At 36.4% G+C, this 27,895-nt stretch overlaps 1 protein-coding gene across 2 annotated transcripts; it reads right to left on the bottom strand.

Moving 5' to 3' along the window:
- Positions 1 to 2,483: 2,483 nt before the first annotated feature.
- TRMT10A (tRNA methyltransferase 10A) lies at positions 2,484 to 27,003 on the bottom strand. 2 transcript variants are annotated; one of them, XM_015096398.3, is made up of 8 exons: positions 26,860 to 27,003; positions 19,831 to 20,027; positions 15,598 to 15,760; positions 11,430 to 11,501; positions 10,297 to 10,371; positions 7,928 to 8,077; positions 5,727 to 5,832; positions 2,484 to 4,633 (listed from the first exon to the last, which is right to left on the bottom strand). In XM_015096398.3, the coding sequence occupies exons 2-8, from the start codon at positions 20,013 to 20,015 to the stop codon at positions 4,368 to 4,370; spliced, it is 1,017 nt and encodes a 338-aa protein (XP_014951884.3). In that variant the 5' UTR covers positions 20,016 to 20,027; positions 26,860 to 27,003; the 3' UTR covers positions 2,484 to 4,367. The 2 variants fall into 2 exon arrangements, with proteins under 2 accessions (XP_014951884.3, XP_014951885.3); XM_015096399.3 differs by lacking the exon at positions 26,860 to 27,003 and adding an exon at positions 26,041 to 26,626.
- Between the last annotated feature and the right edge of the window lie 892 nt (positions 27,004 to 27,895).

Raw genomic sequence — 27,895 nt, 5'->3', positions numbered from 1 at the left:
GGAAATAATTAGGCTGTAGAAGTTCTCACACAGGACAATTCTGAGCCCCATATCAGACTCCTCAGCCTGGAGTCCGGCACTGGGAAGATGAGTTCCCTGAACGTCTGGCTTTGGAGAATGAACAGGGCATACAGTCAAGAGCCCTGTAGGACTGGGGGAAATAGAGACTTTACTCCTAAAAGGCACATACAAAGTCTTAAGCACACAGGGACCCAGAGGAAAAGCAGCAATTTGATGGGAGCCTGGGCCAGACCAACCTGCTGGTTTCGGACAGCCTCCTGGAGAGGCAGGGGTGGCTGTGGCTCACACTGGGGGCACAGACACTGTTGATGGACATGCTGGGGAACATCCAGCCTGGTGAACACTTTTGCTGTTGACAGTTAACATCTCATTAGCACCAAGACCATCAGACCTATCCAATAGCCTGTGGACTTTAGGTCAAACAACAAACTGTGCAGGGACACAGCCCCACCCATCACACATAGGCTGCCTAGAGAACAGTGAGCCCAAGCCTCTGGACTCACCTCTAGACACTGCCCAGCCCACCAGAGGGCCAAACAAAAAAACCCAATCAAAAATGTACATATTATCTAAATAAACACGTCTCTAAAGAAGATATACAATGGCCAATAGGCATGTGAAGAGATGTTCACATTGCTAATTATTAGAGAAAAGCAAATCAAAACTACAATAAGTTATCACCTCACATCAGGCAAAATGGCCATCATCAAAAAGTCAACCAACAGTGGAGAGCATGTAGAGAAAAGAGAACCCTTCTACACTGTAGCTGGGAATGTAAACTGGTGCAGCCCATTATGGAGAACAGTATGCAGGTTTCTTAAAAAACTAAAAAGAGTTACCTTAGAACTCACCAATCACACTCCTGGGCACATTTCCAGAAAAGATGAAAACTCTTAATTAATTCAAAAAGATACATGCACTCCAGTGTTTGCTGCAGCACTATTTACAATAGCCGAGACATGCAAGCAACCTAAATGACCACTGACAAATGAACAGATAAAGAAAATGTGGTGTGTATGTGTATATATATACACACACAATGGAAAGTTAAGAAAGAATGAAATAATGCCATTTCTAACAACACTGATGGACCCAGAGATTACCATACTAAGTCAAGTAAATCAGATAAAGACACGTATCACATCACTTATATGTGAAATCTAAAAAAAGTTATACAAATGAATTTATTTACGAAACAGAAACATACACACAGACACAGAAAGCAAACTTAAGTTACCAAAGGGCAAAGTGGAGGATGAGATACATTAGGAATTTGAGATTAACAGATACACACTACTACATACAAAATAGATAAACAAGGACTTACTATGTAGCACAGGGAACAATATTCAATATCTTCTAATCACCTATAGTGGAAAAGAACCTGAAAAAGAATAAATATATATTTTATAAATATAGTGTGTATGCATAACCAGATCACCTTGTGATACACCCAAAATCTTGTAAATCAACTAAACTTCAATAAAAATAAACTTTTAAAAGTTAAAAAAAAAAAAGAATGAGAGAAAATCCTACTATTTCAGCAGACATATCTCCTTTTGATGCATTTAAGTACTAACTAAATTCCCCACCTTTACTATGTTCCAATACAAGTGACTTTAATATTACTTAAGTTTTTAAATAAAGTACCTCAGATAAACTAAAACAATTTTGAGAACACAGTAAAATAAGAAAAAATTACAATTATTTAAAGAAAAACGAAATTTTAAATACCTCAGAAATTAGTCATTTCTAATTGTCATCTTTGCCTTCTTGTCATCAGCAATCCAAATTAGATATGGACTTGGAGTGAACAGAATTGTATCTACCCAAAAGATATGTTCAAGTCCTAATATGTGGTACCTGTGGAGGTGAACTTATTTGAAATCAGTTTTTGTAGATAAAATCAAGCTAAAATGAAGTCACAGTGGATAATGGTGAACCCTAATCCAATCACTGGTATCCTTAAAAGGACACAACACAAGCACAAAAGAGAGAGGGCAGAAGTCCATGTGAGGACAAAGATTTAGGTGATGCAGTGTTAAGCCAAGGAATGCCAAGGATTGCTGGCAAGCACCGACAGCTAGAAGCAGCCAGGAAGGAATCTTACTCTGAGGGAGTATGAGCCGACCAACACCCTGATTCTGGACTATCAGTTTCCAGAACTATAAAGAGTACATTTCTTTTGTTTTGAGAATAAACTTCTGTTGTTTTAAATAAACTACTGTTGTTTTTAAATAAACCACTGTTGTTCGCAGCCCTGGAAATAACATAGGGCTTATATAATTAGCGAAAATTAAACTACATGGTGCTTGTAATGACCTTTCCCCACTTTTCAGTATCAAACTGAGCCTTATTCCATATGGAATGATTTAAATTATAAGCCTAACATTCCATGCTACTAACCATACTTACTCAGAAAAACCTGTAACTTTGAAAAACACAACTTAAGACACAAGCTCTGTTCTTCTACAACTGTGGGGGCTTTTCTTTATTTACATACATTTCTCAGAGACCTTTAAATGGGTTACTGTAATAGAGTACTAAGAATAAAGCAACAAGAGTCAGTGGACGTCAATATTAAATTCAGTGAATTTTCGATCAAATATGTATATAATCTGAGATGCCAATAAGTAAAAAAAAACCAGAAACTTAATTTATCCAAACTTAGTTAACTAAGGCTTCTGAATGTTACTTTAGCTGTGACAAAGAATAATCACGTTAAATATAACTGCTCTACATTTACTGGCAGGAACTAAAACATCAACTAGCTCCACCATTTCTTGCCAATGCCCTCATATAAATGTTTAGTTATAGATATTTACATTTCATGAAATTTAAATTCCTTAGTGTTTTTCAGCACATTCACACAAATAATATAGATATGGTAACTCAATCCTATCATCAATAACAGAATTATATATGATGTGGACAGACAGATATATATACAATTATATGCATATTTTCATACATGCTTATATTATTTACAGAAACATACTTACATTAGCTTAAATATTATTATACGATAGACAGATGCACATATAAAGTTAACTTTATTCGCTTAAGAATCAACATTATTTTAAAGAAGCACATATGGAAAGAAAAGGATAGCTGCTAAGGGCTACTTTTTTAAGAGCGGTTTCTTTTTAAATTTGGGTAATGACAAAAATGGACCCGTCTATGCCTTTTCTAAAAGTTAAGTGTATGTATTTATATTCGATTGGGCTAGGTCTTCACCGCTACGTGTGGGCTTTCTCTAGTTGCTGTGCATGGGTTTCTCCTCGCAGCGGCTCCTCTTCTGGAGCACGGGCTCTAGAGCACGGGGGTTTCAGCAGCTGCAGCTGAGGGCTCTGGAGCACAGGCACAGTCGTTACAGCGCATGTGCTTAGTTACCCCACGGCATGTGGAATTTTCTCAGACCAGAGATCGAACCCGTGTCCCCTGCACTGGAAGGTGGATTCTTAAGCACTGGACCACCAGGGAAATCCATCAACAGCTTTTTAAAATAATCTAGCCTGAAAAACAGGTTTCCCTGGTGGCTGAAAAATTAATTTTGTAATCAAAATAATTTACCATCATTATTTAAATTAAGAAAATATATTAAAGTCTTAAGTCCTCAGTGCTTGCCTTAGAACCACAAAGGGCATCACACACACACAAAAGGATAGAGATGGATCCACATTCCAAAAGACATCAATGTTTGAATTTATCAATCGAATCCAGGAATTCTGGAATGGGTTGCCTTTTCCTTCTCTAGAGGATCTTCCTGACCCAGGGACTGAACTCATGTCTTCTGCATTGGCAGGTGGATTCTTTACCACTGAGCCACCACAGAAGCCCCTTATCAATCCAATACTTATTTTTTCCTAAAATCACTATATTCCTTTGAAATAATTAAAGTGAATATAAAAGCTGCAAATAGAAGGTAACTTCCCATTCAGAAAATTCTGTCAGATTTAAAGGAGATTTAGGATACTTGCCTCCACAAATAAGCAGGCAATAAATCAGAAAGACACTGATATAAACATATAGTAATAAAACTGGAAGGTCAGAAGGCACATTCTGAAGAACACAATCTTGTAAATAAAAGAATATAGATTTACTAATAGGGTAATATTCTCAAGTAATGCTTGTTTGAGGCTTAGAAAATTATTTTTTATTTTACATATTTAACTCTTATGCAAAAACAAAAAAAATGCTTTCTTATGAGTACTTATCACTTAATTCAAAAAGTTTTAAAAAGTTCACAACAGAAATAAAATGAAATTTCCTTCCAATTCAAATATTCTATGAAACATCTCACTTTCTCCTGATTTTTCCTTAAACCTAAGGAAAAAAAGATGATATTAGTGTGGCACAGAGTTCACTGTAGATTCAGTGCTATTTTCTTTATCCTGCTTTTCCTCTTCATGTGTTGAATCTAGTTCATGCCTATTTTCCTCCTCACTGGAATCACTGTTTAATCCACCTTCAACACTGGCGAATTTCTTGTCATGTGAACAACTTTCACAGGCTTGGTCTGTGGGAACAGCTCCTTTCCTCTGGGGTAAAATAGTGAAAAATGCTTCTTGCCAGTCTCTTGTCTCCAGGTATTCCAGAATAATCTCAAACACTGCAACAAAGACAAACTCTGTATGTTTCTTAGCCTAGCTTATTACTTTCTTCTCTTGTATTAGCTGTCAGAGCTAATATGTCCCAAGGCTCTCAAGGCTGCTACTTTGTAGCTTTTCCTCATATCCTTTCTTAAGCCCTCAGAAGTTTACCATTTTCCATTGTCAATTATAATTACTAGACAGAGGACCCCTCTTTTGTTTCCTTCTTATTCTTTATTCCTTCCATATCTTTATCCTTTATATGCTAACAACCCTCCCCAAAATAGTTGGGGGGGGCTACCATTAATCTAAATTTCTTCTAGCTTTCCACTCACTCTGGGGAGTGTCTTGCCTTCTTTTTTTTTTTTTTTTAAATACTGTCCCTCCAAGTTCCTCTCACTTTAACACATTGATGAAAGGGTAAATTTGCATTACTTTATGATAGAAAAGGAATCCATTATATATCAAAAGTCTTGGAAGAGGTTCATTCCTTGAATCAATAAATTCATTTCTATAACTCCCTAGAGCCTGCTACAGAGAAATTTTAAAAACCCAATTAATAGTTGTGTACTAACAAAAATCTCTACTGAAAAAAATTTCAAAAAGCAAAACTCCAGGCAAAGACTTAAGTCTGAGGATATCTATTATAATATTTATAATAGTAAAACGAAAAACATGTCAACAACTGAAGAATGGCTGTATTATTGTATTGATATATTCAGATGAAGAAAAAAATTACACAGCCATTAACAATGATTCAATAAATATAAATGGAGGGAAAACACCCCACATTTATAACATTTTATGTAATAGAGTAAGAATTCAATTATATAATAAAGGATATGTATGCATAGAAAAAGAACTTGGAGAAACACCAAAAAGTTACTATGAAGTATTTCAGGGTAGTGAATAACACCTACTTATTTTTCTTTACACTTTTTTATACCTTCAGAACTTTCTAAAATATGCATGTATCAGTCAAACAAATCATAAATGACTACATTTTAATTTTCCAAAGGTATGTATTTTCTATTTTTACAAAATGTAAAAAGAAGGTTATTTTTTCACCATGTTCACTCAGGTAAATTTTTAGCTTATAAGCTTATAGCTTACCATGATTAACTGCTAAAACTTTTCTACTATTCATCTTCACAAAATTCCCAAGGGGAAGCTGTGCATGATCAATTCCATGATCTGATGCTTGTTTATACGTGAGTCCCTAAAACAAAGACATCATCACCTGGACTAGAACATTACATTATTTAAAGTTAAACTCTATGATAGAATAGATAATTTTTAGGAAAGACTTTAGTTCAGAGAATATAATCTGAATTTGTGTGTGTATATTTAACAGCTAATTTGAAAACATTCTCTTGATAATAAACATAGTCAGAACGTTGCTGGTATTTATTTTAACCAAACGAGGAAACCAAAGACATTATGCTGTCTATCCTGTCACAAAGTTCGTCAGTGGCAGAATCAAAGGAAAAGCCTGGCTCATGCCTCCTGACTTAAGCAGCTTCTCATCACTCCACACTGCCTTTTTCTCAGCTTAAAGTATTCAAACTGAATTCTTATAGAAGCATCATCACTCTTCTCATGAATCTGAAAGAGAACTGTTTCAATTATATAGCACTAAGAAGCACAAGTGGCAAAAACTGATGAGATAAAAACCTGAATGAAAAAAATTTCATATTGTCTATAAATTTTATTTTTTCATTTCTGTCAATTAAAAGAATGCTGAATTATGAAAAAACAAAAAACAAAAAACCCCAAACCCAACCTTAGCATGGTAGCATGGTAGAATAAAAAGCTTTAGAAAGGAAATCAACTTAAATCCTGTCTTAGGACTTTGTTTTAATGAAATGTAAATATTTTAGAAATTCTATTAATGTTGCACTTAATTTATGTGTGAGAAACACAAAAGTAAGCAAATAATATAACTTTCAGTGGAATAATACTTATTGGATGCATGAATTTTAACTTAAAAAAAAAGAATGCTGAGTATGAATTTTCTCCTCAAAATTAAAATCCTTAAAGCCTGGGTCTAATCAGGACTAAAAGAGCCCAAAGACATAACACAGGAGGAAAAAGAGCTAAATTTCTCAACTAACAATTTGCATTTTCAAAAAAAAATTATTCATTTATTGGCCACTCCATGTTGCACAGCTTGTGGGATCTGATAGTTCCCCAAACACAGATTAAACCCAGGCCCTCGGAAGCAAGAGCACAGAGTCCTAACCACAGGACTGCCAGAGGAATTACCAATAGTCTGCATATTTTAGAGGCCAATATTTGATAACAGATCAAGTCAGGTCTTTTTGAAAACAAAATTGTTTTAGTTCAGAGAAACATACAACATCAAAGAAAAAAAACTAGTTCTACAGAAATAAGAAAATAGATTTTTTCTAAGAAAAAAATAAAAAGGCTAAAGATCATTCTGATAAAATTCCCTACGATGCTATAGAGCTGTACTGTCCAACTGTAGCCACATGTGACTACCTAAACTTATCATACTTTTTAAAAACTCAATTTCTCAATCATACTATGTACAACTGCTCAACCAGCTAATGGGTTACCATACTGCAACACGATGATATAAATACTTCCGACAATGCATAAAATTTTCCTGCACAGTGGTGCTATATGAGAATAATGAATTACTGTGTATTATTCAGCTGACATTTTAGCAGATACTTAACTAAATAAGTTGAGCACAATGCAACATAGCTGGAAAAATACAAAATAATGTTATCTTTTAGAAATTGTATTTCTGTAATTTTTCACTTGAATGAGGGTAAGGAGGTGGGAAGAGACAAAAGTACAAATTAAAGAGGACAGATAACACATCCCATATAATCACATATTTGAAAATGGGCATAAGTTTACCAATTTGGATATAAATTTTGGTATAAATTAATATAAATTTTACCAGCAGCCTAGAAATTGATTAGCAAAAGCAGCATTTATCAATACAGAAAATCATTTAAGCACGTGGGCTCCAGAGCAATCTGGAGTTTCAAGTGTCTACTATTATTATTAATTTTAGATTTAATTTTTATGTGCCTCTGGTTCCTCATCTGTAGACTGTGCATACTAACAGCACTGACTTCACTGGGTTGCCATGATAAAGCAAGCTAACATATGTGAAATGCTTTGCTTGGATAGAAAGGTGACTGAAATACCGCTGTACTCAGTAAACACAAGCTCTCAGTATTTACTATCAAGAAAATTAACATTACTATCAAGAACACCGGTACAGTAATTTTTTCAAGTATGAGCAAAAGCAAAATTAAAAACTTAATAGTATGTACCTTGTGATGATTGTGATCTACTAATCCTCCAATCACATAGGCCTTTGATTCATCTAATTCCTTTAATACATTAGGTGAATCTGATGTAAGATAAATCAGGTCTTCTTTCTGTATGAATTCACTATAGTGCTCTGGTTTGATATGGATATCCTTTAAAACACAAAGAGAAAGATGCTATTAATTAATAGGATTTGGTGAAAATTGGCTAAAAATTATTATTTTCTTTTCCCTAGACAAACCCACCCAAAAAACACACGACAGGAAGTCTGAAAGAATATTATAACAATGTATTATTTAGAACCTATCACTCCAACATCTTTTCACCTCACATCTCAATTATTTAAGTAGCCTCCTGATGCTATTTCCACCTCTAGCCTCAGATCCCTCCAATTTACTTCCTCACATGGCTGGGGGAATCATTTTCTGAAAACACTACTCTCGATGTTTCATATTTATCTGTAGGTTAAAATTCAAGCTCCTTAACTTAGTAACTCTCACCTCAATATAGCACCAATCTATCTTGCTAACTTCCTGTTCCAACAAAACAAATGCATTTTTGTTATATATTTGCTCACATTGTTCTCCAGCCAAAGAATGCCTTCTCCAATTACTTCCTTCTCCATTTATATGAATCATCAAAAAGAAAGGGCTTACAGATTTAATAATTTTCATGTATCTACTTCCACAAAAATAGACATTTGAAATCTTCTTTACCAAAACTATCAGGTCAGAGGTACAAGGCTGAACAACAGTAGGCAGAATTTTGCAAACTACACCAAAAGAAAAAAGGAAGATACATCACAAGGTTTAGATGACACTTCTCAATAATTTTTGTGGAAATAAAAAAATGAAGCAGGAGACCTCTCACCTGAGTGTATATAGCCTATTGATTAATAAGCAGCCATTTTCTGGAAAATGATATACGACAAATATGATGCCTATGCTTAATAAAGGCCCCAAGAAGAATATGCATAATTAGAAACTTGTGAACTCATATGTCTCTGGAAAACTGGTGGTATAAAATAATAAATTCTATAAGCCATAAAATAACTGAAAGTATGCTTATTCTAACTCATTACAGTATTTCTTAGGAAAACAGGCATGAACATAAAACTTGGTAAATATACTATACTTCAGAACTTAAAAAGACTTTTGAAAATGTATTATACTATAGACTTAATAAAATTAAAAAAAATGTAATCATTACAGGATTAATGAGTGAGACAGGGAAAGTCTGTCACAGTGAGAACTGGCTTGGAGAAAGGGGAAAAGTATAAGAATAACCCACCATTTCTCTGAGTAGAATAGGATTAAGGTTCCTTAGGGATTGGTACTAAAGCCCACCTATTAGTTATCTTTGCAAATGACAGAGTAGTTTAGTTCAACAGAAAAAAAAAAGTGAGCCACATATTTGAATCCTTCTAGTAGCCACATTAAAAAACAAATGACAAGTGGCTTCCCTGGTGGTCCCGTGGTTAAGAATCCACCTAGGGTGCCTAAGTTTGATCCTGGTCTGGGAAGATCCCACATGCTGTGGAACAGCTAAGCCCATGCACCATGACTACTGAGCCCCAAAGCTGCAACTACTGAAGCCCTAGTGCCGAGCACCTGCCCTCTGCAACAGGAGAAGCCACTGCAATGAGAAGCCTGCACACTGCAGCTAGAGAGTAGCCCCCGTTCACCACAACCAGAGAAAGCCCGGGCATGCAACGAAGACCCAGCACAGCCAAAAATAAACAAATAAGACAATTTAAAAAGTGACAAGAAATGCATGAAATTAATTTTAACAATACATTGTATTCAACACAATAGACCTTAAATGTTACCATTTCAACTTAAAATAAATGTGTTTTTTTTCATTTCAAGCAGGTATTTTACATTCTTTCTTTTTTGTACTATCTTTGAAATCCAACGTTTATTTGACATTTATAGTACATCTCAAATCAGACCAGTCACACTTCAAGAGTTCAACAGCCATGTGTGGAGAGTGGACACCAGAGGGTATAGAACCGATTTAGAAGAAAACAAGTACATTTCCAAATTTTAGAGTGACTTCACTCTTATAAATAATGTATAGACAGTTTGCTGGGTTGAGATTGCATATGGACTTTTAAATTCTTTCCTTTTTTAAAAAATATGTTTTAAAGTTGGCAGTAAAATAGCAAGTGAGATTTCATGAAAGAAGATACAAACTATATCTCAAGTCTCTTAGCTTCTCTCCTTGGTAAACTTAGACTTAAGTACAGTGATACACAGGGTTTGGAGCTGCTGACTCATATTTGTTAGCACTATGTAGAACTCAGGTAAAAAATGTAGACCTTTAAGGCTAAAAATACTTTGTATTATATGAGTTAATCGATTTTAGTTACCTTCCAGTTGACCCATCCTTTGTCATTTTCATCCATGTTCTTTTTCAGCTGGCCTCCATGACTTGTCAAATAAAACTGATAAAGAGATTGGCAGGCATAGAAAAAGAGACTGAAAGACTATTAAAGTCAATATTTTATTTCCTCACACACTAATTTGAATATCAATGAAACAATATTTTCGTTCTGGAAAAAAATTTATGACATTAACTTAAAAATTAATTTATGGCTTTAAACATGACAAGAGTTATCTTTGATAGAAATGTGTATTTTTGTGCATCTCCTAACCCACTAACTTCTGTATTCCACCTACATTTTCATTCCGTTTTCTAAGCAGTTATAATCTGCCTCTTGGTTAATGATCACTTTTCTATAAAATTCCTGCTTCCATGTCAAGTTTCCCTTCCTCTTCTTTTGCCACTACTGTTATTTTTTACTAGTCCAAAGTCTTCATAATTTTGCTTTGACTTGAAACCCTGAAACCTATTTGAAATCTAATCAAGGGTAAAAATAATCTAAAATATGAAAATATAATATTACTATCACTTGATAAAAAGAAAATATGTAACCAAAATTTTAACAAGATTTTCTAGTTTTTAACATCAGTGAGCCAGAGTTAATTTTTAGCTCACTTAGAATTAAAACAATAATGAAAATGACCCTGCTCTTACGAACAGTCAATTAGTCTCACATATCACTCCCTCAATCCTTCAAAATCATCAGTGACTCAAAATCCTTTTAAGTAGAGAAAATTTGGCCAACAGGCACAATGGCACTTATCAGCCAGGGGCAGTTCCCCTACTCCCCAGAAAGGAAGGACTGAGAGCTGAGAAACTGGTATGAAAATATGCGTGTGTCCTTTAATGATGATGTTCAACTACACAACAATGAACAGGTCAAGGTGTAAAGGACTGATGATGACTGGATACAGTGTGTCTGAAAATAATGTATGAAAAACATTTAAAATACTCAATTTTTGTAGAAAAATAGAACATTTTCCCAAAGAGACATTTGGCTTGTTAAAAAATATTACCTGTAAGACTCATTCTTGTAAAGGCAATCAGGATTATCTATGCCTTTTCTGAAGGAAGATATAAAAGGAAATTGGAAGTTTGTTTTAAATTCCTCAGACATACCTGCACAGGATGCAGTGCTCGTCGATTTTCTGCATAACATCGTTGAATCTGCTTATGAAGTTTTTTAATGTCCTATAAAAGAGTGCAATTTTTAAAGTAATATTTTCAAAATTACCTGTGGCCGTTTCATAATCCGAGTGGAACAGAATAAGGAAGGATAACTAGATAGGTACATTTCTTCTTTGGAAATACCAGTCCTTTCTGATTAATTTCCATTCAATTTCCTAACGTATTATTTAAATAATTAATATGTCAATACTCTGTAAGTGACCCATAATTTCATATTTTGTATCCACTTAAAATATTAAGTTCCTGAAAACTTTCACTCTTCTTAGGAGACAACAAAAGAAAAAAATAAAACTCTAAGAGCCATAGTATTAAAATTTTCACAAGTTACAAAAGTTTGGAAAGTAATTAAAACATAGTAGCATTGTTTAAACAACCAAATTTCTCAAACTATTAATTAATCCTCTTAAGCCAATCGTATTTTTCCCCCTCCTTTCAGTTAGGATTAATAGCAAAACCCCCCACAGCTCTTTACGATTAGTATACAGTTACTGAGTTTCATAACCTATTATAGTACCTGTCTTTCCCTCTGTCTATACATATACATATAAATAAAAGCAACTTATTAGCTATTTAATACTTTAATATAGGGCCACAGATTTTGAAAAGCTTAATTTAGGAAGCATTTTTTAAGGAAAAATTAAAAAAACATTTTTTTTAATCTAAAAGTTATTATTTTTTTCTGGCCACTCTGTGCAGCATGTGGGATCTTAGCTCCCAAGCAAGGATCAAACCTGTGCCCCCCACATTGGAAGTGAGGCATTTTAACCACTGGACCACCAGACAAGTCCCAACTTAGGATGCATTAAAGCTGGTTTGGTGGTGCTGACTTCTCTTAGCTTTTGCTTGTCTGTAAAGCTTTTGATTTCTCTGCTGAATCTGAATGAGAGCCTTACTGGGTGGAATACACATTCCTATACTCTAACAACAGAAGATAAGAAAGAGAAATCAAGGAAACAGTCCCATTTACCATCTCATCAAAAACAATTAAATACCAGGAATTAACCTACCCAAGGAGGGAAAAGACCTGGATGCAGAAAACGAGAAGATACTGATGACTGAAATCAAAGATGTGTGACACAAACAGATGGAGAGATAATATACCATGTTCTTTGACTGGAAGAATCCATACTGTGAAAATGACTACACTTCCCAAAGTAATCTACAAATTCAATGCAATCCCTATTGAATTATCAATGGCATTTGCCACAGAATTAGAACCAAAAAACTTTACAGTTTGCATGGAAAAACAAAAGATCCTGGAGAGCCAAAACAATCTTGAGAAGGAAAAACACAGCTGGTGGAATCAGGCTCCCTGACTTTAGGTTATACTACAAAGCTACAGTCATCAAAACAGTATGGCACTGGGACATAGACAGACATAGTGATCCATGGAACGGGACAGAAAGCCCAGAAATATACCCATGCACCTATCATCAACTCATCTATGATGAAGGAAGCAAGAGTGCATGATGGAGAGAAGACAATCCCTTCCATATGTGGTGCTGGGAAAACTGAATAGCTACAAGAAAAAGAATGAAATAAAACACTTCCTAAAAACATACACAAAAATAAACTCAAAATGGATTAAAGAGCTAAATGTTAAGGCTAGGTAGTATAAAACTCCTAGAGGGAAATATTGACAGAATACTCTTTGACATAAATCACAGCAAGATCTTTTCCAATCCACCTCCTAAAGTAATGAAAATAGAAACAAAAATAAACAAACAGGACCTAATTAAGCTTAAATGCTTTTGCACAGCAAAGGAAACCATAAACAAAAAAGGCAGCCCTCAGAATGGGAGAAAATATTTGCAAAAGAAGCAATTGACAAGGGATTAATCTCAAAAAAAAAAAAAAAACAGAACAGCTCTTGCAGCTCAACATCAAAACAAACTACTCAAAAGATGGGCAGAAGATCTAAACAGACATTTCTCCAAAGAAGACATATAGATGGCAAAAAAAACACATGAAAAGATGCTCAACATCACTAATTATTAGAGAAATGCAAATCAAAACTACAATGAGGTATCATCTCACACCTGTCAGAATGGCCATCATCAAAAAATCTACAAACAATAAACGCTGAAGAGGATGTAGAGAAAAAGAAATCCTCCTACACTGTTGGTGGGAACATAAACTGGAATAGCTACTATGGAGAACAGTATGGAGGTTCCTTAAAAAACTAAAAATAGAATTACCATATGATCCAGCAATCCCATTCCTGGGCATACATTCAGAGAAAACCATAATTCAAAAATATACATATATCCCAATGTTCACTACAGCACTATTTACAATAGGACATGCGAGCAACAGAAATATACATCAACAGATGAATGAATAAAGATGTGGTACATACATACAATGGAATGTTACTCAGCCATAAAAGGAAAGAAATTGGGTCTTTTGCAGTGATGTGGATGAACCTAGAGTCTGTCATACAGAGTGAAGTAAGAAAAAGAGAAAAACAAATCCTATATATTAATGCATATATAAGGAATCTAGAAAAATGGCACTGATGAACCTATTTGCAGGGCAGGAATAGAAGACACAGATATGAAAAACGGACTTGTGGACACAGCGGGAAGGAGAGGGTGAAACTGAGAGAGTGGCACTGACATACATACACGACCACGTGTGAAACGGGTACCTGGTGAGACGCTGTCGTGTAAACACAAGGGGCTCAGCCCAGTGTTCTGTGATGACCTAGACAGGCGGATGGACGGTTCAAGAGGGAGGGGATACACATATACATATAGCTGACTCACACTGCTGTACACTAGAAACTAACGCAACATTTTAAAGTGATTATACTCCAGTTAAGAAAAGAAGACACGGTATATTTACATAATGGAATACTGCTCAGCCATAAAAAAGAAATAATGCTATTTACAGCAGCATGGACGGACTTAGAGAGACTATCATACTAAGTGAAGTGAGTCAGACAGAAAGACAAATGCGTGTCGCTTCCATGTGAATCTAAAAATATGACATAAATGGACTCGTCCACAAAACAGAAACAGACTGACAGAGAATAGACTTGTGCTTGCCAAGGGGTGAGAGAGAGATAACTGGGAATCTGGGATTTAGCAGATGCAAACTACTACACACAGAATGGATAACAACAAGGTACAACTGTATAGCACAGCTAACTATATTCAGTATCTTGTAATAAATCATAATGGAAAAGAATATGAGAAAGGATAAATGTGTGTATATATATATACATATATATATATATAAGTGCATAACTGAGTCACTTTACAATAGAAACTAACACAACATTGTAAATCAACTATACTTCAATAAAATAGTTTAAAAAACACACACACAAGAAACCAACAAAATAGCCTAGAGATGGAAGCAACATAAATGTCCACTGACGACAGATGAATGAATAAGCAAAAAGTGGTTTATATATACACTAAAATAGTATTCAGCCCTAAAACATAAGGGAATTCTGACACACACAATGCAGGGGCTTCCTAAGTGGCACAGTGGTAAAGAATCCGCCAGTCAGTGTGGGAGACATGGGCTCCATCCTTGGGTCAGGAAGATCCCCTGGAGTAAGAAATGGCCACCCACTCCGTGATTCTTGCCTGAGAAATCCCATGGACAGAGGAGCCTGGTGGGCTACAGTCCAGGGGTTAGAGAGAGTTAGACATGAAAGAACAACTGAGCACAGCACAGTGAAGACATAATGCTCAGTGAGAAAAATCTGTCACAAAAGTGGGATTCCACTTATATAAGATACATAGAGTAGACAAAATCATAGAGACAGAAAGTAGAATGGCCATGCCAAGGGATGGGGGAAGGGGAATGGAAATGGTTGTTCAATGGGTAGAGAGTTTTAGTTTTATAAGATGAAAAAGAGTTCTGGAGATTGGCTGCACAACATAAGTGTACTTAGCACTACTGAACTGTACACTTAAAAGTGGTTAAGATGGTAAACTTTGTTATGTACATTAAAAACCACAATTAAAAAGAAAAAAAGATGCATTTTAGTACATAAATTATATCAAAGTAATATTACATATTAAAGCAAAAGTTATTCAACCTAGTGCAGCTACAGGATTTTTCTGACAATGATTCATGATACCTTTAATACCATCAAGCTGTCAAAACTGCAGTCAATGATAAGGCGGAGTGGGCTGTGAACAACATCTCTTCGAATACGTTTTCTGTCACTTCCATCTGAATTCGACTCAGGTTGACACTGTCGTTCTAATTGCTTTCTCTTGCGTTTTTCCTTCCGCTTTTGTCTAAAATTAGTAATTGAAAGCAACTTTTTATTATTTGGATATTTACAAAACTCTTCTAAACAAAGAAAAAATTATTTTAAAATCAGTAGGCTAAATCATAAAAAACTGCCACTTCTGTGGATCAAAAATTGTCAGATACCAGAAATTTTAGATAGTCTAAAAGTTTTACATAATAAATGAGTCTGCAAAAGCAAAAAATTTTTTTACACAGATCTGAACTATAAGTTCATTTATTATTGGTAGCACGTTATATGGGGCTTCCCTGGTAACTCAGCTGGTAAAGAATCCACCTGCAATGTGGGAGACCTGGGTTCAAGGTTCGATCCCTGGGTTGGGAAGATCCCCTGAAGAAGAGGGCATGGCAACCCACTCTAGTATTCTTGTCTGAAAATTCCAATGTCAGAGGAGCCTGGTGGGCTACCGTTCATGGGTTCACAAAGAGTCAGATACAAACTGAGTGACTAAGTACAGCACAGCGCACAGCCCATTATGTGTACTTAGAAAACTTTTAAAATACTGAGTTTGAGAGTTATAAAACATTTTACTTTTACCATTTCCCTACATGATTTTCAAGCAACAATTATAATCATATATAAAAAAAGTAAAATTGTTATTCAACATAGATTCAGACATCCTAGCCACAGCAGGCAGAAAGAAAAAGAAATAAAATGAATCCAAATTGGAAATGTAAACTGTCATTGCAGATAACACAATGTTGTATACAAAAAATCCTAAGGATGCTAAAAGAAAATACCTGGAACTCAACAATGAATTTGTAAAGTTGAAGGATACAAAATTAATACATAGAAACCGATTGCATTTCTACACAACAAAACATCAAAAAGAGAAATTAAGGAAACAGTCCCCATTTTACCATCTCATCAAAAGAATAAAATGCCAGGAATAAACCAACCTAAGGAGACAAAAGACCTAAACTCTGAAAACTATAAAACACTGATGAAAGAAATTGAAGATTACACAGATACAAAGATATACCATTTTCTTGGATTAGAAGAATTAATATTGTGAAAATGACCATATTATGCAAGCAATCTATAGATTCAGTGCAATTCCTATCAAAGTATCAATGGCATTTCTCACAGAACTAGAACAAAATTTTTTGAATCTTGTATGGAAACACAGAAGACCCTGAATAGCCAAAATAATCCTGAGAAAAAAGAATGAAGCTGGAGGAATCATCTTCCCTGGCTTCAGACTATACTACAAAGCTATAGTCATCAAAACAGCATCACACTGGCACAAAAATAGAGATACATACATCAATGAAACAGACAGAAAGCCCAGAAACATATCAATTAATATCAATTAATCTATGACAAAGGAAGAAGAGAGTACAGGAAGAAAGACAGTCTCTTCAGTAAGTGGTCTTGGGAAAACAGAATAGCTACAAGGAAAACAATGAAACTAGAACACTCCCTAACACCATACACAAAAATAAACTCAAAATGGATTAAAGACCTAAATGTAAGGCCAGATACTATAAAAAACATAGGCAGAATACTCTGACATACATCACAGCAAAATCTTTTCTGATCCATCTCCTAGAGTAACAAAAGTAAAAACAAAAATAAACTTAAAAGCTTTTGCTCAGGAAAAGAAACCATCAACAAAATTAAAATACAACATATGGGCAGGGAGTAAATATTTGCAAATAATGTAACTAACAAGGATTTGCTTCCAAAATAAACAAAAAGCTCATACAGCTTAATATTAAAACAAAACAACCCAAATGAAAATTGAGCAGAAGACCTAAACAGACATTTCTCCAAAGAAAATATACAGATGGCCAATAGGCACATGAAAAGGAGCTCAATGTTGCTTTGGAGAAATGCAAATCAAAACTACAATGAACTATCATATCACCTCACACCAGTCAGTATGGCCATCATCAAAATGTCTATGAATAACAACTGCTGGAGAGGATGAAGAGAAAAGAAAGCCCTCCTACACTGTTGTTGAGAATGTGAATTTGTGCAGCCACTACAGAAAACAGTATAGAGATTCCTTAAAAAACTGAAAATAGAGTTACCATATGGTCCAGCAATCCCACTCCTGGGCATATAGCCAGAGAAAACTCTAATTTAAAAAGATACATACACCCCCAACAGTCATAGAAGCACTGTTTACAAAAACCAACACACAGAAGGATCTAAATGTTCGCTGACAAATGAATGGAGAAAGAAGATGTGGTATATATACACAATGCAATGTTACTCAGCTATAAGCAAGAATGAAATGCCATGTGCAGCAGCATGGATGGATCTAGAGATTATCATAATAAGTGAAGTAACTCAGACAAATATGATATCACTTACATGTGGAATCTAAAAAAAGTGATATAAATAAAGTTATTTACAAAACAGCAGTAGACACACAGACACAGAAAAGAAACTTATGGTTACAAGAGTGGATAGTAAGGGAGTGGGAAGATAGGAGTTTGGGATTAACATACACATTCTGTGCTCAGTCACTTTAGTTGCGTCCAACTCACTGCAACCCTAAAGACTATAGTCTGCCAGGCTCCTCTGCCCATGGGATTCTCCAGGCAAGAATACTGGAGTGGGTTGCCATGTCCTTCTCCAGGGGATCTTCCCAACCCAGGGATCAAACCCGTGTCTTTCACATGTTCTGCACTGGGAGGCGGGTTCTTTACCACTAGCACCACCAACAAGGACCTACTGTATCACACAAGGAACTATATTCAGTGTTTTATAATCATCTATAATGGAAAAGAATCTGAAAAAGTATGTATGTATATGCATATATGGGGCTTCCCCGGTGGCTCAGATGGGAAAGAATCTGCCTGCAATATGGGAGACCCAAGTTTGACCCCTGGGTCGGGAAGATCCCCTGGAGAAGAAAACGGCAACTCACTCCAGTACTCTCGCCTGGAGAATTCCATAGACAGAGGAGCATGACGGACTACTGTCCATGGGGTCACACAGTTGGATGCAACTGAGCAACTAACATTTTCACTTTCATATATATATAAATATATATGACTGAGTCACTTTCCTGTACACCTAAAACTAACACAACATTGTGAATTAACTATGAAAAATAAAGTGTTAGTTGCTCAGTCGTGTCTGACTCTTTGTGACCCCACGGACTGCAGTGCGCCAGGCTCCTCTGTCCGTGGAATTCCTCCAGTCAAGAATACTAGAGTGGGTAGCCATTCCCTTCTCCAAGGGATCTTCCTAACCCAGGGATCAAGCCCAGGTTTCCTGCATTGCAGGCGGATTCTTTACCCTCCGAGCTACCAGGGAAGCCCATGAAAATAAAATGAAGAAAAAAGTGTTAGTCACTCAGTAGTGCCTGACTCTTTGCAACCCCAAGGACTGCAGCCCACCAGGCTCCTCTGTCCATGGAATTCCCTGGGGAAGAACACTGGAGTGGGAGCCAATCCCTTCTCCAGGGAATCTTCCCAACCCAGGGATCAAACCCAGGTCTCTCACATTGCAGGCAGATTCTTTATCACCTGAGCCACCAGGGAAGCCCTTCAATAAATATAAAAGTTCTTTTTTAAGAAAAGGCTGCTCCCATTTTTTTTAAAGTAAAATTATGAAAAAAAAAAAAAACTCAGGTTTTTCTCTCATCTACATCAACAACTGATTTTCTAATAAATTTTGTCCTTCTACAATAACAGCTTAAGCCTAACTGCTCTTACCAAAACCTGCAAGAGTTCTAGGAAAATCAATGTTAGGCCCAAATTTGACCTTCCTGAGATGATTATTTTTGTTCCATATCTAGGATATGGATGCTAACTATATTCTTTTTATAAACTGGTTACTTTAGAAATTGGGGTGCTACTCATGATAGGTGTGGGTGAGAAAAGTGTATTGTGTAAATTCAGCAACACTGTTAAAAAAAAAAAACAACTTAAAACAGTTTTAGTAGCCAACTGACAAACTGAGCTAACAATATGTACAGTCCCAATTTAATTAACATAATTACTATTGCATAATTATGTAACTGCATAATTACTATACTGAAGGTCCAACATGCCATATCTCTAAATAGGGGTAGAATATATGCATTTTGATACATACTTGCGGAGTTCTCGTTGTTCTTCCCATTGTTTCTGTTTCATTAGCTTCTTCATTTGCCGTTTAGATATTGGTTGAAACTTTTCACTTAATCCTGGCTTCTGATTTTCCTCTCCATCTTCACTTAAGTTTTGCTGTCTTTCAACATTACAAGGCTCACTAAATGCTGGCAACATTGCAGATGACATTATTTGATGCCTCTGAAAAATTGAAAAGCAACTCTGACATGAACAGATGATTTACAACCAAAAAGAAAAAAAAAAAAGACCAAAGGATGTAATTAAAATGAAACCATATTAGTAATGAAAAAAGTGCAAATTTAGGCAATCAATCGTCATTTACTGGCAAAGATCATTTGATGAAATTGGATATTTTCATACACTATTGGCAGCATAGCACAATTTTTTCAGAATGCTATGTTTGAAGAGATTTAAAATGTTGATACTCTTTCTTACAATAATTTATTTCCTTAGAATTCCTGTAAATTAATTAGAAATATAAACAAAATTAATGGAAAAGAATACATGTATTACTGCTATTTTTAACAATAAAAAGTTAGAATGTCACCAAATGGGGACTAAATATAAATTACAGTTCACCTATAACACTGGATTGGAATACTAAGCAGCCAAGAAAAAATGTTTCTCAATATTATTTAGCAATAAAGGGAAATAATTGTTAAATAAGAAAATCAAAACAAAAAATGCTCAATTTTGTTTATATACACACACACACACATATATACACGTTTTAATTCTGACCCACCCATGACTTTTTGCATTTTTCAAATTTTATATAATGAAAATATAGTTTTATAAGAGAAAAATGTATTATTTTTTTAAAGAGATGGAAAGCACATTTTTGTACTTGTCTTTTAATACTGTCACACAGGAAAAATGCTAATTTCACTATCTGGGTGGACACTCAACAACTGGTTTTTGACAAAAGGTATGCTATACATTTCTAAATTTTGAACAGTACAGAAAACAAATTGAGTTGCCCCCCAACATATTTCATTATAAATATGTAATTATAAATTTTTCACTTAAGTCACAGCTGAAAAACAAAATATGTAAACTGACTCTGTAATCAGCTGTGGAATACTCAGGGCCATCTAAAACATCTTACTTAGACTTAACCACCCACATCTTTAAGGGTCTTCTCTGGTAGTTCAGTTGGTAAAGAATCTACCTGCAGTGTAGGAGACCCAGGTTTGATCTGTGTGTCGGGAAGAGCCCCTGGAGAAGGAAATGGCAACCCACTCCAGCATTCTTGCCTGGAAACTAAAGTCCCACAGACAGAGGATTCTGGCGGGCCACAGTCCGTGGGGGCGCAAGAGTCAGACATGACTTAGCAACTAAACCACAACCCACATCTTTACATCTACTGTCTAGAGCTAAACTTGCCTTTAGAGCAGGGAAAATGATAAAAATACTGAAATATCTTTTCTCTTTAATTATTAACACCATAGCTTAAGAATGTGTTCTTTATCCCTATCAAAGACTAAGCATGAAGTCTGCAAATATTCTATCAGTCTTACACAAAAATGGGTAATTCTTCCCTTTCACAGAGATAGCTAACAAGTCTGTGCAGAGAAGCCAACATCTAAAAGGAAAAAGAACAACTGCCATAATTCAGAGACTGGAAAGAAAAAAAACTTCACAGAACATAATTTGAGCAGCGGTTTTATTACATGGTTCTTGCCTTCTTTAAACATGCAATGATGTAATAGGACATATGGGGTGCCTAAGAAAAGTTAGAAAGTTTACCAAATTTTGACTGCAAGACAAGAAATTTTAAGATGCATGATTTAGGGTCCAGAGCAAAGCCCTGACATTTTACTACACTGCAAAATTACTAAGAGGGGAAAGAATCATCTAGGAATACAAGTAAGAGTTCACAAGTTTTCTTTATGCCACCAACCAAGCACTTCTTTTTTCCGCTGGATCATAGAAAAAACGAGAGAGTTCCAGAAAAACATCTATTTCTGCTTTATTGACTATGCCAAAGCCTTTGACGGTGTGGATCACAATAAACTGTGGAAAATTCTGAAAGAGATGGGAATACCAGACCACCTGACCTGCCTCTTGAGAAACCTGTATGCAGGTCAGGAAGCAGCAGTTAGAACTGGACATGGAACAACAGACTGGTTCCAAATAGGAAAAGGAGTATGTCAAGGCTGTATACTCTCACCCTGGTTATTTAACTTCTGTGCAGAGTACATCATGAGAAACGCTGGGCTGGAGGAAGCACAAGCTGGAATCAAGATTGCTGGGAGAAATATCAATAACCTCAGATATGCAGATGACACCACCCTTATGGCAAAAAGAAGAACTAAAAAGCCTCTTGATGAAAGTGAAAGTGGAGAGTAAAAAAGTTGGTTTAAAGCTCGACATTCAAAAAACGAAGATCATGGGCATCCAGCCCCATCACTTCATGGGAAATAGATGGGGAAACAATAGCTGACTTTATTTTTCTGGACTCCAAAATCACTGCAGATGGTGACTGGAGCCATGAAATTAAAAGACGCTTACTCCTTGGAAGGAAAGTTATGACCAATCTAGATAGCAGAGACATTACTTTGCCAACAAAGGTCCATCTAGTCAAGGCTATGGTTTTTCCAGTGGTCATGTATGGATGTGAGAGTTGGACTATAAAGAAAGCTGAGTGCTGAAGAATTGATGCTTTTGAACTGTGGTGTTGAAGAAGACTCTTGAGAGTCCCTTGGACTGCAAGGAGATCCAACCAGTCCATCCTAAAGGAGATCAGTCCTGGGTGTTCATTGGAAGGACTGATGCTAAAGCTGAAACTCCAATACTTTGGCCACCTGATGCGAAGAGCTGACTCATTGGAAAAGACTTTGATGCTGGGAAAGACCGAGGGCAGGAGGAGAGGGGGATGACAGAGGATGAGATGGTTGGACGGCATCACTGATTCAATGGACATGGGTTTGGGTGAACTCCGGGAGTTGGTGATGGACAGGGAGGCCTGGCGTGCTGCGGTACATAGGGTCACAAAGAGTTGGACACAACTGAGCGAGTGAACTGAACCGAAACATTTCTTTTAAGGGAGATCATCTCCTAGACATGACAACTCAGCTTTGACTCTCCACTGGAAACTCCACTTGGCAGGGCTAGCTAACATCTGCTTTTGCCCAACATTACATTGGCAACACTAACATAGTGCCGAGCACTTAGTAGATGCTTATTATGTATAGGGAGCACAAATAAATGAGTGAATATGATATTATAAAGGACTTCTAAGAGTAATGAAAATTGTAACATCAAACATTTATTCACTCTTACTATACTTAATACAAAAGTTATTATCTAATTTACTCTTAAAAAGCCCTACAGGGTAGTCATCTATGCCTACTTTGCAGAGGAAGAGGTACAAAGATTACTCACCCAAAGTTACAAAGCTATTCTACAACTCCTAAGAAACAAGGCACTACAGCAAACGTTGCACAAAACAGGTCCTCAAAATACTCGTTGAATGAAATAATGGAACAAAGATTCAAGCCCACATCCAACTCTACTGTCTTCTAGAAATCCAAAGTCTTATTTAGAAAATGGGAATTTCCAAACAATATTAAAGAGCTGTGTTGCTTTCACCCACCTGCTGTTGAAAGGCTCGGAGAAGACCTGTGTCACCAAAAGATAACGGAGGGGCAAAACCCTTTGGTTCTACTTGTATACCAATGCACCAAAAAAAAAAAAAAAAAAAAAAAAAAAATTGGGAAACTTCCTAGAGATCACTGCTGAAAGTCTATGTCTGTGACATCCTGCCTTCCAAGCTTGCAACACATGACAATGGCAGATAAAATATTAAAAGGGGAAACAAAAAAAGTATAGCCTCTCTCAAAATCAAAATTAAGAACAAGGTCTGCTGTGTAAAGACAGCTAACAGTTTTCCTATCTTTAAAGAGAAAAATAATAATACAAGACAGAGGATGGGAGACAGATGGGAGGCAATTTAAGATGAACCCTTAAACTGGTGTTAGGGGTGAGTTTCCTCTTTCCAAGAAAAAAGCCTAACAACAGGTAAAATTAAAGATAGCTTACACAAAGTTGAATACTTGGGGGAAACAGACACCAGCCTCTTGGCTACAACCTGGGCCCAGCTATGAGGTGACATATGAATGTACAATAATATGACTGAAATTCTCAACCACATATATAGGCTCTGCTATTGGCCTGAAGCACTGAAAAGGGTCATGGGGTGGAAGAAACCACAAAATCAGTAGTAGACAGAGGCAGTTTGGAAAGGAAAGCTATAATTCCATTCCAAATGAGTCTGCAATGCAAAATTATAGAAGGACAGGAAATGAGGGGAAAAAAAGAGTTAATGAAGAATAATAACCATAAAAACAAAAATTGAGAAATTGATACACAAAAACGGGCATAAAAATAGCAAAACAAGAATTCATTAAAAAAAAAAAAAGCCAATTTGGAAACCAGGAAGTGAAGTCATAAAAATTTCAACATATGAGGCAAACTCCAGATTACTTGGAGTCCAAGAGGTAATCGATGAATTAGAAGACAACCTCACAATCTGATTCAGAGTTCAGACAGAAAAATAAAACGAAAAAAATCGTATGTCTGAGCATTTAAAAAATGTAACAGCTTGAGAGAAACATAGGCCAAAAAGGTAACTGGAGGTAAATGTAGAACCTTGAGTGCATTCATTAACTTTTTTTAATCTAGAAAATAAGGTTATTATTCAATTTAAGAAACAGGAGACAGAGGGAACACAGTAAGCCTGAAAAGATAAGCAAAATTTTAAACATACATTGTGATTCCTAGAATCACTTTTATTTCCTTTCCAAAAATAAACACATGAATAAAAATTAGCAATGAATATATCCAACACAATACAGAAAACATAAGCTAAACCTGCCCATTAGGCTAAATGTGCGGGCTTCCCAGGTGGCGCTAGTGGTTAAAAAAAAAACATCTGCCGGCCAATGCACGTGGGTTCCATCTCCGGGTCAGGAAGATTCCTTGGAGGAGTGCATGGTAACCTACTCCAGTATCCTTGCCTGGCGAGTCCTCGCACAGAGGAAACTGGGCTACAGTCCACAGGGTCGCAAACTGCTGGACACAATTGAAGCAACTTGGCATGGAGAACACAAGCCAAACATGCGGCCTTTAAGGCACAATTAAAAATCAGAGGAAACAAATTGCTTTCTTCATGAAATTGATTAATATTGTAGGACAGAGTATTTCTATCATCAGTGGCATCGTTTTTCACTAGTTTCCTACGATGGTCAAAAGAGCAAGTGTTGATTGGCTCTAGACTGAAAATTTTTAATATAACAAAGTACAGCAAAGTTTTACAACTCATGCACACCAGGGGGAGCTGTCGCCTTTCCCAAGAAGTCCAAGTTAAATTTAATTTGCTTATCATTGCATACTAATACTTTTTAAAAGCCTATCAAATACAAAGGTCATGAGCTTGTCAAAATCATCACTGCTATTTTAAAAGTTATTTCCAATTAAGAAAAAGGAATGTAGTAAAAGAAAATTTTTTAAAGCTCTGAATAAGCTAGATACATTGCAGGGAATGATGCAATGATCAAGCATCAAATGATGCTAGATTGAGATCCTTTCATTATTGCTTTCAACACACTTTACAAACACACGGACCAACTCCTACTGCCTGTAACATACAGTAAGCATTTAACTATACACTAGTTTGTTCAGATTAACCTGTTGAGTAAAATATAAACACCATGGCAGATTTGCATTCGTCCCTCACATGCAGTGCTATTCACAGCAGATTTTAATTCATTCACCAGGTTCAACCAACTTTGTAGCAATTACAGAAATAATTGTGCCAAATTTAGTTTACTTGAGCACTGAATTGCTTTAAATGGTTTAGTTAGATATAGATTATCTAGTGGTTTTATGAAACTATGGATAAAGATAACTAAGTCAATTTTGTGTGGGATAGATAGATTTAAAAAATTGTATCTCTATTATCCTTGTATTTCCACTTCTTAGCACAACTCCTGGCAGGGACAATACACATCATGAGTTGTGACTGGCCGAAAGTTAAAAAAAACAAACAAACAAACAACTCACAGCTTTATTGATTGGGCTAAAGTCTTAATAATTTATAACACAGTCTCCTTTTCAGAAACATCCAAAGGAATGTCGAAATAACCGGAGAACGGAATTAAATGACCTAACGGTGGTAAAGAAGGAATACCTTTTTAAAATGCGCGGGCCAGATTTGCAATAACGACTCAGTTCAGCTGTGAGGTCCCTTAGGCAGAGGCCTGGGCCATGATGGGGAAAGGCGGAGGATTTATAACAAAAAAAAGCGAGAAATATGCCATTGCTATCCTCTGTGTATCTCTAGAAAAATTCCTGAATTTAAACACAAAATGTTTCAGGGAAATTCGGTAACACCTCGGACTTCTTAAAACCACGGTGGGGCCTACCAGCACCTGCGGCAACTTTCCCCTGGCCTCTTCCCACATTTCACAGCGCTGAGAGACATCAGCCCTCGTAGGAAAAATGAGGGAAATGAGGGAAAACGAGGTTTAAAGACGAAAAGCGACTTGCCCACGGTCTCTTGCCAATAAGTGGCACAACCACAACTCGTTTTCCGGCCTTTCAGAGTCCAAATTTCCCTCTCCTTTCATTCTTGGGAAGCGAACACACTTCACATACTAGGACCCGTATCTTGACCCCCCAAACAGAAGTCGACAGCAAGAGGTCCTCTACTAGTGAGCAGAACCGAGCCCGACTCTCGCCTCCATGTCACACACGCGCGGACGCACTCCAGAGGCGGGGTTAACTTGCAGCCGACGAATCAGAAAGCTGTTTGGCGAGCCGAAGGGGCGCGCGCTCTCTGACGTCACTTCCTTCCGGAGCTGGTCTTTGCTACCATTTTCCATTATCCCACTTACCTCTTCCCCGGAAGCCCTATTGCTAGTGGAAGGCGGGATCGGCACGAGCTCCTTTTGCTCGCGGATTATATCAAAAGGTAGACGAGCGCAAGCCTCCGCGCCAAGAAACTTACCGAACAGAGGAGTTGTCGGGGAATCTGATAACCTCTCAGAAAGCTTTTTGTAGTGGTATTTACCACTCTAGAAGGTCCTCTTTCGGAAACTTCAACTCCCAGAGGCAGAGCCGGTAGCTACACGTAGAAGGCTACGGAGGTTACGTCTTTCGTCAGCCCACTGCGCCAATTCCGGACCCGCAGTGGGAGAAAGGGGCGGGGTTTGTGTGGGGCGGGGTCTGGGGTTAGGATTTCTGGAGTGGGAGGTGTTTGAGTAGTAATACCTGTTTTTCCAATTCAAGGCAGGCATACACCTGCAGGCATTTATTCATATGTCCTCGTGGACGTGGCGAGGGATGTTAAAACATTCCTACTCTTAAAAATGGCCAACACTAATAAAGGGCTTATAATTCTTCCATGTTTGAGATGAGAGGAAAGCATCTCTTGCCTGAATTATTTGTATTTATAATACAGGAGGTTTTCAGTATCATAATTTTACACAACTCAAGTGGAAAATTAGATTTTAAAAGTGAATCAAGCTCCCAATAAGAGGTAATTAAATCTAGAATGTTTACGCCTTTTCTTCCATGTAACCATAAGTCTTACTCTCCATTCATTCCTTGAGCTGTTTTTCATATACTGTTTTGTAAGACATCTGGTGACGTTTCATTGTTTATAATGCCTGACTTTACTATGTAACCTTTTTGATATATATATGGATCAAGTCACCTAAGGGAGAGCTGTAACATAATCCGGTTGATGGTCATTTTCTATATAGTTTTTAATTTGGTCCTACTTCTAATAAGTGATTATTGCAGAATTCGAAGATAAGAGTGATGTTTGAATCAGTGAATAGAAGACTGCCATCTCAGTATGGAAAGAACTCTGGAGTGATTTATACTTGATATTTGAAAATATTCTAACATGTTTAAAGGTTTCTGTGAATAGGAAATTCCAGACTTAACTTTTCTGAAAGAATTAAAATGTCTGTAAATTTAGTTACAAAACTGAAGTCACTCTTGTTTTAAACAGTCAAATTTTACTTGAAAAACTGTCA

Source organism: Ovis aries, chromosome 6, assembly GCF_016772045.2.
Source record: "Ovis aries strain OAR_USU_Benz2616 breed Rambouillet chromosome 6, ARS-UI_Ramb_v3.0, whole genome shotgun sequence".
NCBI classification, from domain to species: Eukaryota; Metazoa; Chordata; class Mammalia; order Artiodactyla; family Bovidae; genus Ovis; species Ovis aries.
This window is presented reverse-complemented; position numbering and strand designations above follow the sequence as displayed.

Bases quoted from the DNA above. Each gene is read 5' to 3' on its own strand.
- TRMT10A (XM_015096398.3), bottom strand. From the start codon at position 20,015: ATGTCATCTGCAATGTTGCCAGCATTTAGTGAGCCTTGTAATGTTGAA. The intron at 11,502-15,597 runs GTATCATGAATC...ACTCTTTTATAG, and splicing joins ACAGCTTGATGGTATTAAAG to GACATTAAAAAACTTCATAA. The intron at 5,833-7,927 runs GTACATACTATT...TCTTTGTTTTAG, and splicing joins TAGATCACAATCATCACAAG to GGACTCACGTATAAACAAGC.